General features: G+C 36.3%; 1 protein-coding gene across 1 annotated transcript in view; it reads left to right on the forward strand.

Moving 5' to 3' along the window:
- The window catches only part of LOC138743317 (protein FAM114A2-like), a 137,891-nt gene that overhangs the window by 59,186 nt on the left and 66,268 nt on the right, over positions 1 to 12,437 (forward strand). The window contains exon 5 of the mRNA XM_069898467.1: positions 6,416 to 6,465. Coding sequence (XP_069754568.1) covers positions 6,416 to 6,465 — 50 coding nt within the window. The remainder of the gene's footprint in view (positions 1 to 6,415; positions 6,466 to 12,437) is intronic.

The raw sequence follows: 12,437 nt of genomic DNA on the forward strand, positions 1-12,437 counted from the left end.
GTTTCATCTGCACAGATGTGAAAGGAAACACTGTGGAGAAAAGAAGCCATAATTCATTTTAATTTCAACAAATGTGGATTAAATTAATGTATTACCATTGCTCTACCATTGCCTGTGTTAGTTTAATTAAAAAAAATAAATATTGCTGTTCAACATAGAAGACATTAACATAGGAAAAGATTACAGTTTATGCATTTGGATATACACCAATTCCTCAGCATTACTTGAATATTTGGTGAATGAGACAGGTTTTATAAAGCAAAAAGAAAAAACTGATGTGAAGTGAAATGAAGTGGCTTGAAAATAAAAAGATTCCCTCTGATCTGAATTGCTGACGCTGAATGTCCCTTTGAATAATATTTTCAGTGAATAATTTGTTGCCTGAAGCCAATCCCATGTGATTTTACTCAACAAATTTTCCATTTGGTGGGAATCCTGATCCATCCAATTAAAAACACATCAGGGTCCAAATTATAATTTGACTGATTTCATTGCATTCATGAACCATCCACTTGGCTTCAGCATCTAACACAATCACAAGTGTTTTTAAAAAAAATGCCAAGCACAATATTAGCAGGATCGAGTCAATAAAGAAAATCGCTTTATTTGATTGGCTCTATATCAACAATCCCAAATACCCTAGAAATGGCTCCAAAATGATTTAAACATTCCATTTGACTATTAATGAGATCTGAGCATAGCCTTTTCTCCTTCTTGTTTCATAAGCCTGTTGTTATATTTTCTTGCTCTTGTGGATAGATACCATTTTAAAAATATTTTCCATGTTGGAGACTCGGGAGCAATAGTTAATACTCAATTATTCAATTTTTCAGAAAAAGAAATGTATCACTTGCTGTTCTTAATGTATGGTTAGCTGCATCCAATAGTTACGCACTTGCCACTCAGTATAGCAAAGGGGAAACTTTTGGTTCCTGTTAATATAAATCAAGTCTGTGTGCTCTGACTTTCAATGCATTTTACCCTGGTAAGCTGGTTATTGCAATTCTCTGTAGAAATCATTAATAGGAAGATTATGCATGCAATTTCATAAATATATTACTGCTTACCCCAGCCACTTGCTCTTCATTTAGAACAAAATTAATATAATTAGAATTCTGGGTGGATTTTAACGACAGCCTTGTCCTTTAATAACTATCCTTCTCTTTTTTTAGGTGTATTTTTCAAAGGGAAATTCATCTGGTGTTTTAATAGAAAGTTTAATGGAAAGTTAAATATAGGTGAATAATAAAAACTAATGGAAAAGGGGATAAGGCTGGAAAGGGGTCCTGATGGTAGTGATCAGCCATGATCTGTAAAATGGCGGTGCTGGCTCGACGGGCCGAAGGGCCTACTCCAGTTCCTATTGTCTATTGTCTATTGTCTATTAAAATAATTTTTACTAATACTGGACACGCACATTTATTTCTCCCAAACTTTCCTGGACTTTTTTTAATATTAAGATCTGATTTGGGAAAAAGTCGTTTTTTTTTCCTTCCTTTATCTTGATTTGTTCAACCCAACAATGTATAATATTTCCTCTGGTATGTTCTCAGGAGGCACAGGAACAGCCTGCACTACCCTAGCATAAGCAGTCCTGGTAGTTCACTGGTAACTGGGCTACTAATATACCAACAGGGAGGGACAGATGAAATCCTGTCTTTCTGCTGCATAGAGCCACTGCTACTCCACTGGGATGGCTCCATAGCAACCAGTGTGTCTTCCATATAAATAGGAAATGCAGTGTGCCCATTACCTTCCTATTAGCTCTTGCTGCCTTTATGTGAATGCCAACTTGTCCTGCAAGAGAGAAGAAAACTTTTCAATGAATATCTGTAAGGGCACTGTGGGTATCATGGACAAACTCCAGCATGTGAGGGAGACATTTGCTGCAGTGCAAATCGCGAGGTTCAGTGAAGCATACGAAAAGTATATGCTTATTCAAATGCTGAAAAGTGAGTGACAGTGTGGGACGTTGAGCAATATCGGAGACCCTCACCAATTGCAAACCTCTTCCACACCTTATTCTGTGTTGTCTGTACCCAGTGCCACCTGGAGGGTCTCCTGCTCCTTGTGTATGCAAGGCAGCTCTCCTTTACAACAGCATCTGAAAAAAATGGAGCCTAATTATTCCAACTTTTTTTTAAAATTCAAGGCTCCATTATTATCAAGCAATAAAACAGATGTAATACTACACAAAAGGCAGACAAATATTCACCACTAACTCAAATTGAGAGCACAAATTAGCACAAATGAAGATTGAAATCTTGACCAACAACCTCACACTCAATGTCACCAAAACCAAGGATCTGATTGTTGAATTCAGGAAGGGAAAACCAGATATGTGTAATCCAGTGATCATTAGGGGATTAGAGGTGGAGAGGTGAGAAAATTTAAATTCTTGGGTGTCAATATCTCGGAGGATCTTTCCTGGATCCAACGCACTAATGGCGTCATGAAGAAAGCAGGTCAGTGCCTCTACTTCCTCAGAAATCTGCAGAGGTTTGTTATGACGCCTGGCAAATTTCTACAGATGTGTGGTGGAAAGTGCGCTGACCAGCTGCATCACTGTTTGGTATGGGGTCACCAATACCCCAAAGTATAAAGCCCTGCAAAAGGTAGTGGACACAGCCCAGGACATCACAGGCAAAACCCTCCCCACCATTGAGAATATCTATGGGGAATGCTGCTGTCAGATCCATACCACCCAGCACATGCTTTGATTATACAAGGGAAAAATTCTCAAGTGGTTTTCCGTTGCCTTCTTCAGTTGAAGTGTCCATACTGGACTGGTATCCCTGGCCATTGATCTGCAGATTCATCTGCCCAGCTTTTTTAGTTTTACATCCGTAAATCTTCCACTGTGCTGTAAATAAAAAAATTAAAATGTCGACATTAGGCTAATTATCCAATTCTTTCCTGCTTTCTTCCTCCCTTTTCTCTCGGATACACTTACGATTTACCATTACCCTTGAACTCCTCAGACTCCAGGGAATTTTATTAGATTAGATCCAAATGCTTCTGCTATTTGCGCACCTATTCTCTGCACGATCTGGAATGCAAACATCATGTCCAGGGAACCTGCAGGCTTTTAGCACCGTTTGCTTCCCTAGTGCTTTATAAAATTTCTCATTCCCTATCATCCCTGATTATTTATTACTGAGATATTTTCAGTGACTTCTACCATGAATACAAATGAAAAAATAATTAGAAACTCTACCATTTCTCTTTCACATTATTAATTCCCCAATTTGATCTCCTAAGGGACCAATGTTTTGCTTAACTACCCTCTTCATTTGTATGACTCATACTGTCAACTTTATTTTAGTTATTTTCATACAGGTATTCCATATTTTTCCTTCAGTTTCACACTCCACTTACTTTTTCTTTCTGTTTTACTAATCCTTTGCTGTTTCTAAAATCTCCAAATCCTCTGATTTACCACCCATCTCTGCAATATTTGCAATCATCCTTATTCTCTTGTCCTGGGTAAACTTGTACCTCTCACTTTGTTCGTTTTAGATTGGTCACAGTGTTCAAGCTACTGAAAGAAAATAGACACACACACACCGAGAGCAGTTCAGTTTATACAAGTCTTTATTACTAAACCTAAAGCTGAATTCAAACTACAATATGCAAGCCCTTCCCAATTATACTTATCAACGCCTGGACTGGTCCCAACTGCCAAAGCGAGGCAACGACTGCACACTTGTAGTTGGTTGTCTGGGCGCCGGTAGCAGCTTCTCCACCTCCCCCGTTGGAATCTAGACGTTCTTCTTCTTGCTGAGAGATGTTGCCACCTCTCGGAGAGTCTCAAACTTCAGCAGTCGGACCATGGCTTATATTACCCAAAAGTTGTTTACTCATAGCTTATCTCCTTGAATAAATGATTTAATTATCTTCAAGGTCCCCTGACAGTCTGCGACCAACAAAAGACAACTGCATCTCTGGGCCTCATGGTGGAATTTAGATTATGTCTTCTGATGCAACTGCATCCCTTCTTGCATAAGCTGGTCTAAATCCTCCATTACATCTCTCTACTTAGATATAGATTTGGCTTTATTCTGAAAGAGCCTATTTTCCTCACTAAAATATAACTTCACTGAGATTTATAACATATCTTCTTAAATATCTACTATTGCTGATCAATTATCCTACTCTTATATCTATTTTATTTCCTGCTTCCCTTCCTCCCATCCCTTCCCAACGTCCATCTTTCCATCTTTTCTCTCCTTCCTTCCCTCTCATTCTTTCCTTCTTCCTTCCATCTCCTTGACCAGGTTATTTTATAACATTATGAGGCATATTTCAATTTTTTTCATATTGCAAAGAAACCCTTTTACTAGAGCAAGTTTCCAACCAAGAAGGAAAGAACAAAATACTGTATGGTATGAGGTGCAAACACAAAATTTGGTTTAAAATATAAATTAAATTATTACATTAATTTATTTCTATAATACATAAAGAAAGGAAAGTATTTGGCCATATTGTCATATCAAAACCATATCATTTCAATATTGTTAGTTTAAAAGTATTTACACAATGTATAATCAATCTTTAAATATTTTTTGAGCATTAATAATATATGCCATAACAAATGAAGCAATAATTTATAGTTTTTGTATTTTTATATTTCTCAAAACTTAATACAAATACACATATAGAGTAATACAAGTGCAATAAATCTTGGCCAATGTTGTCTAAAGAATGTGCAGTTATTTAATTAAGTCTTAACCTTTGGGTTGCGAGCAGCTGCAGAAAATTTGTCCTTATTCTAACTGGCTTCTATGTCACCCATTATGAGAGGAAATAAGTGGCTTAATTATTAGGTCATCCAGAAAAATTAAAATGCTTGAAATTATTAGATCATCCAGAAAAATTAAAATGCTTGAAATTATTTATAATTGGTTGACACCATTTTCATGTTATTTGGAAAATCTGAAATGTCTTCAAGTTGGTCATCACAATTCAGAACAAAATAGAAGAGGAATCCATATAATATTTCACAAGTGGCCTGTAACTAATGGAGTAAATTTCTGTGAAGAGTTCTTTCATACTTCTAAATATTCCACCTTTCTGAGAGAAAGTCCTAAATATATTTCTATAACTATCTATCACAAGTATAAAAGATGCTTAGATAGATGTTATTAAGTTCAAGACGATTACTAAATGAAGAAAACCTTTATCATCAATGAATAATTCCACTGCAGCTACCATAATAAATTGCACGTGCATAGCTCAACAGGACAACTGAGACAGTTGGCTAACATCTATTGACTAAAATGTAGTGACTATCTTCCTAGATAATCACCTGTAGAGCCTGGAATTTCCTTCTCTATGATTCACTCTTTGAAAAGATCCATGACAAAGTTGAATAGAGTTTTCCAAGGTTTACATGGGTTATTACTTATCAACTTTGATATATAATAATATGATGCTTAATAGATACTTAATGCATTACTTGACACATTAATTGAAAGATTACTCAAGCATTACTTGATGCAGTCAATAGAGTTTCAGGTCTATTCCTAGACCCTACATCTTCTCAGAAAACAGAACAATTCAAAACTGACTGTCTTATCACGAAAACACAGAAAGAGAGCTAGTTAACCTTGAATCAAGATGTAACTAGGCAACGGCATGATTTTATGTCAACATCTTCCACAAGCAGCTAGAGACTGGCAAAAATATGTTAACAAAGACTTTTAAAGCATCAAGGAGGGGCATGGGAATATTTTGGTGGGGCCTGAGGCTGAAGAATATTTTAGTGGGGCGCAAGAATATTTTGGGAAATAATTGAAAAGTTGGTTTGAAAAAATAAACTCATTATGTTGGTGTGAAAGATGTGTCTTGGCAAAACTGTCAGTACAGCACAATTGTGGAAACTTCCAAGTGAAATCACTTTGTTCTTTTTATTTTCCTAATGTGTTTTTGCTCTTCTGATCTTTCTCTGTTGCTTCTCTTATTTTAACTGTTGCTAACCTTGGTTAATATTATAATTATATTTTTTTCTGACCTATCTTATCATCCATTCCAAATTATCTCATTGGCGATGAGGATTCCAAATGATCTCAACAATCATATCTCTGTTCATACCCCTTTACTCTTTCAGTTCAGTAGTGAATAAGACCTGTATCAATATGTATCTTTGTGCACTAGCGTATTGATGGGGTGGGGGGAGGAGTCCACTCCAGGTGCTAGCCTGAAGGGGACGTCAAAATCTGAAAAAAAGGGACTCCAGAAAGTAAAGCATGAGGCTAGTGCAGTTTTGATGCATTCTCTGTGAGAAAAAAATGTCAGAAACCATGCTAGTTTAAAAAAAATTTTAAGGGTCAGTATTCTTCCTTTGATTCGATCATTACTTTTATTACATTTTTCAATTCTAAGACATAATAAAATATTGATTAATCTGTTTCAGGTTGCTCGCGCTGTTGTATATTCAAAATGAGCAGACCAAGCAAGCAAAAGGTTCGTCAATATTCATTGAAGTTCTTAAAGTTTGGGTTTATACTTGCTGTATATGATGAACATGCACTTTTTGCCTATTATGCCAACAGACTTTAACAAATGAAACAATGAAAGCAGGCAGTCTTGAAGCTCATTTGAGGGTAAAACATTCTAGCCATGTCAATTCTAAATTGGAATATTTTAAATCATCGAAAGAGAAGTTTGAAAATAGATCAAAAATCATTTCATTATTCGCTGTACAAACTGCAGCCCTGAATCATACCCTTGAAGCTAGCTATGAAATTTCTTTGCTGATAGCAAAACATGGGAAGAATCATATGATTGGGGAGGAACTGATTAAACCTGCAATATCATTGTTTCTCAAAACAGTTCTGCAAAAGGATGACAAAGGTGTCCAAGCAATGTCTGAGTAATAGTACTGTCTGCAACAGAATAGATGACATGGGTCAGGATGTTGAAAAACAGCTTATTGAGAAGTTTAAATCACAGAAGTTCTCAATACAACTGGATGAATCTACCATATGGGAGAGTGAGGCTCTGTTATTGGCATACGTGAGATATATTAATCAGGAAGAATTTCAAGAAGGGACGTTGTTTTGTGAATCATTTGATATCTACAGCAAGCTCAAAATTTATTTGGATGAAAATGAAATACCAAAAGGAATCATTGTATCTTGTGTTGAAGATGGTGCACCTGCTATGATGGGTTAAAAAAAAGGATGGTTAAAATTAATGAAGTATGAAAATCCAAACATGTTGGCCGTGCACTGTGTTATCCACCGAGAAAACTTAGTTGCCAAGAAAGTTTCCCCTGTTCTACATGAGATAATGCATTATGTGATCAAGTATATCAATGCCATCAAAACTAATGCCAAATGTGAATGTCTGTTTAAGCAGTTTTGTGTCGATAAAAATGCAGAACATGAGATTATTGCTTCATGCTGAAGTAAGGTGGTTGTCAAAGGGAAACTGCTTCAAAAGGTTTCTGAAACTGTTTGATCTCCTCAGCAAGTTTTTGAAGGACATACCTGAAATAAAGCTCTTGCTAACAGATGGCAAAGCTTATGTGAGTTACTTGACAGACATCTTTGAGAAACTAAGTACATTGAACAAGAAACTCCAAGTAGCAAATATGATGCTCATTAATGCAAAAACAAAGATTTTTGGATTCATGACACTTCTAGAATTATGTCAAAGGAATATTTCTTCAAGACATTTCAGTCAATTCTATTGGTTGAATAAGTATGAGGTAAAGAATGCTTCTAAAAACATCATTGTTGACCATTTGAAAATGTTGGTTATCAACTTCAATGGTAGATTTTGTGATTTAAAGGCAATGGATTTTCCCTCTTGGTTAACTCAGCTATTGCTGGTGAACTTATCTGAAGTTCCAGTGCAATACCAAGAGGAATTATCTGAGTTGCAACATGGTGAATCTGAAAACTCTGCTCGAAGTGAAAGGAACCATGATGTGGCCGTCTAACGAAATTGAAAAGAAATACCCAAACTCGACTACTTTAGTCTTATTTAGTAGAATGTGGCTTCAGTGCTGTTAGTGATTTGCTACAAGCTAAGAGGAACCAACTGGAAATTACAAAATGTGGAGATTTAAGTTTGAAACTAACAAAATTAAATCAACTTTTAAAAATCTGCAGCCAGCATCAGGGGCAAGGTTCCCACTGAAGTACGACAATTCTTGAATGTGTGCTTGAGATGGTTGACATATTGAAGAAGTAGTTGAATATGAAATATGTGTTCCAGTATATTCCTGACCTTAATTGCATTGACATACACTTGCAGTAAATGATTTAATTAAAACTTCTTTTGAATATATAACTTTTTTCCGCTAATGGTGGGGCGTAAGTTTTTTTGAAAAATTAAAGCGGGGAACCATTGATTTAGAGTAATTTAAACTCTTACAACATAGATTGCTTTAATAGAAAAATGTCTCAAAAAGGAGCAAATGTGGGTGTTAAAAAGATACCAAATAACTTTCACAAAAAGAGGAGTTTTAACTGCAAGAGCAAGAATAGGTTATGGTCATTTAGAGTGTTCTTGAATCATGAAAAATGTGCCACAGGCCTAGCTGCACTTTTTAATATAGTAGCACCATTAGTCATTGGATAAAAATCAAAACCGAAGCTGAGGAGGAAATATTAGGTGAGGTAAATAAATGTTTTCAAAGATGTGGGTTAATAAGATTGTATTCAAGAAGAATATAAGTAGAGAGAGTGTGTGTGTGTATATAAACATATATAGTAAAGAATATGTTTGGGAAGGAAATCAAAAACTTGGGTAGTAAAAGAAGCATCAGTACACGGAAGACATGCTAAATAAGGATCTGGGACTGGAAGAAAGGACATTCTCTGAGAACCAAGTTAAATGATCATTTAAAATTGTCTTCGATGGACTTGAAGCACATCAGTACTGAATGCAAAGTTCATTTATGGGCAATAGTGATTTGGGTAGGGTGGGAGGGTAAAACTGGTTGACTGTCCATGAGGTTTTGGAATAATCATTTCTAGATGTTACAAATTCTGAGATGAAGGTTTCATTAGCAAGCATGATGTGATGAAAGCAAAGATAGGAACGTAAGAAGTAGAAGCAGGAGGTCTCTGTGACAAGGAAATGAAAACAGCTTAGGGTCAAAAAGACAATGAGACTACAAAAGAATCTAGTTCAGCTTGAGTGGTCGATATGAGGATGAAATTAGTGCCAAGGGAACAGAAATTGTGACAAGTATCAAATAAAATGAACGTAGTCTTCAGAGGGTTTAGTTATGGGAAACTGTGTCTCCTCCAGGACTCAATACCAAACAAGCAGGCAAAGACGTCAGGCGTCATCTATGGGGAAAGAAATAGCATCAATATTTCAAGTTGATGACCTTTCCTTAACAGGCTGAAAATTGAGTAGCTGGAGGGTTTGAGAGCCCCCTGACATCATCAATATTCAAGAGGAACCTGCCATGATAGCTTCAGATTATGTTGAATAGGCGTGGTGCACTGTCGAAGCAAACACACAAAACCAAAAGACTGTACAATAGGCTTTATTCGCCGTAGCTTCCACAGAGCCAGCTGTGAGATGTGCTGCTATCAACTCTGAGAGTGACTTCGAAGGGCCGGCTCAGGCTTATATCCCGGAGGGTGATTGACACCCGACCAGGTGGGGCTTGGTCCATTCAGGTCGGCCAGGTGTTGTCTTGTCCCCCATGCTCTCCTGTAGGTACAGAGGTTGCCCCCTGCAGTAGGCCGACGGTGTAGCACCACAGTAGGATAGAAAAGAAAGAAGAGGCAGCCAAAGATGGATCATGCCACATTCTGCAACAAGAGTGCAGAAGTGACAAACAAAGTGTTTAAAGGAGTTTCCCTGTCTACCACTGGAGAGGTGAGAAAGGAATCCGATTCTCACTTAGATGGACAATAGAGGCAATGCAATTGAAGGTCCAGCATGTAAAAAGCTCCAAAGAAGATGAGATAACTGAAGCAGAAGAACAATTTGTCACAGTAATTTCAGTACTGCTGCAGAATGACAATTTTATGAAGGGAATGATGAGCATCTATCTATGAGGCAACAGTAAACACCAAGACTTTATAAAGGAGAATTAACTTTAAATAATAACAATAACCATCAATAGGAGAAACCAGCTTTTATTTCAGGTTTCTCGTAGAAGCAGTTTTTTTTTGCTTTTTGAGAATTCTTGGGGTTAATTTCATTGTATAATCCTGCTCGATACAAAATGAATGAAGTATTTAAATAATGAAAATGTTCTTGAAAATTATTTTAATTTAAACCTCTAAGACATTACTAATAGACCAGTTAATATATGCTCAATAAATGAAGTATTTTCACTTAAAGTAATAATAAATGGTGCAGCTGTCACTAATATATATCATATGATCCATAGAGTGTGGCACAACACAGAAAAAAACCTGACCATTCAAGAAATTATTCTTCTCACTGGATTGCTAACGAGACAGGAATACACTTTTGATATAATAAGTGCAAAAACTGGATGAATTAGGTTAAGTTTTCATTCCCTTTAATCTTTTCATTTGTCAATAGCTTAAGATTTTACATGCCAAACCACAGTTCATTGGTAACTATAGTTAGAGGTGAAGTAAAGCCACCTTCTTTTCCTGCATTGTAAAATTAATTTGACTCACAGCCAGTTATATTTGTCATACTGTCCATTTTTTTATGATTAATAATGCTTTTGCCATCCATATTAATTATGAAAGGCTCAAGCCCGAAAGGTTGGATATGTATTTTAACCTTTGCTACATAAAGGACATGGTTTGACCAGCTGAGTTTCTCCAGCATTTTGTATTTTTACTTCAACCACGGTGTCTCCAGATTTTCGTGATTTACTATTAATTATTGATCCCTCCACAGTCAATATTTGCTTGGTGTTGATTCTATCCCTGTTCTTTATTTCCAGTCAGACCTATACATTATTTATATAAAGTAAATGTTCCCATTTTTCATGAATCTTATAAAAAATTTTTTTTTTGTTTAATGAGATAAATCATCACATTCTTAAACTTGGTATTATGCTGACTGCTTCTGTGCATTCAAATTATTCTTTTTGAATATTTTTTCTCTTTATTGCAACAAGCCCAGATTTCATAATTGTGATATATTTTTGATTCATTTATTTATGTACATATACCTGCAAGTATTCTTACAGAATCTTGACATGTCAAAAACTCATTTCATTGTTCCTCAATTGAAAATCTGATTTACATGAAGATCTGCCTTCTCATCCAACCACAGTTATGGCTGAAGGGAAACACAAAGACTGAACGCTAGAATCTTGAGCAAATAATGAGATGCTGGAGTTATGGCACAGATAGCTCCAGGTGGCCACTCAAGTTATAATGCATGATATGCATTATGCTTTTTTTTTAATTCTTAGGAAGAAAATTACTCTTAATTTAAAAATCATGAATTTTAAGTTATTGCTCTCTTGTTCTATAATCACAGTTCAAGCTAAATAACCTGTTTGCATTAAATATTTGAGACAATGTTACAAACATGGCCCTTGGCATTGCTCTGCACCTGCTGTATGCACATACTGCTGATCACAACTATATTTGCACGAGTTCCTATCCTATGAAATGATAATTGTAAGAAGTACACCCAGTTTCCTAAATATTCATCAAAAGGCCATATATGGAGATATAGCTATAATATTTTTCATTTGGTTAAAACCTCTCAGTCCAATTATCTCCTTGAAAAATATTTATCAGATGTTTCCTCATAACCTTAAATTGTATGTATTGTAATCACCATTACTCTTTCAGCTTCATCCAATAGATTCTTTCTAGTACAAAAATGTTTAAAATTACACACAATTTGGCAAATGCTCCTCTTTCAATGAGATAATAGAGTAGCTCAGTTTAACTCTTAAACAAATGGCTTTCAGGTATATTAGTTCTTCACCAGCTCTGTTGATAAATAGTTTTGAATTAATAGATACTTCCAGTGAATCAGAGCAGCAGATTATAGACTTCAGGAGGGAGGAGGTAGAAACTTTTCCATTGCCCACATCAATGGACTCTAGTGGAAACAGTAGATATATTCAAGTTCTTGGGAGTGATTGTTTCCAGTGGCCTGACCTGGACCAACCACATCAACACGAAGGTCAAGAAAGCGTACCAATGCTTCTACTTCCTTAGGAGTCTAAGGAATTTCAATATGTTCCCCATGTCCCTTCAGAACCTCAGGAGCTGTACAATGAAAAGCTTCCTAGCTGGATGCATCACAGGGTGGAATGGGAGGTGTTTCACCAAAGATTGAAAGAAGCTGCAGCAGGTGTTGAATGCAGCTTAGTGCATCATACATACCTCCTTCCCCTCTATCAACACTTCCCACTGCCTCAGAAGTGCAGCCAAATACTGACGGATCCATTGCATCCCTGCCACACTCTCTTCTCCCTCCTAATGTCACAGTTACTGAAGGGATGGAGGAGC

The sequence above is a fragment of the Narcine bancroftii genome, chromosome 9 (genome assembly GCF_036971445.1).
Source record: "Narcine bancroftii isolate sNarBan1 chromosome 9, sNarBan1.hap1, whole genome shotgun sequence".
Classification (NCBI taxonomy): Eukaryota; Metazoa; Chordata; class Chondrichthyes; order Torpediniformes; family Narcinidae; genus Narcine; species Narcine bancroftii.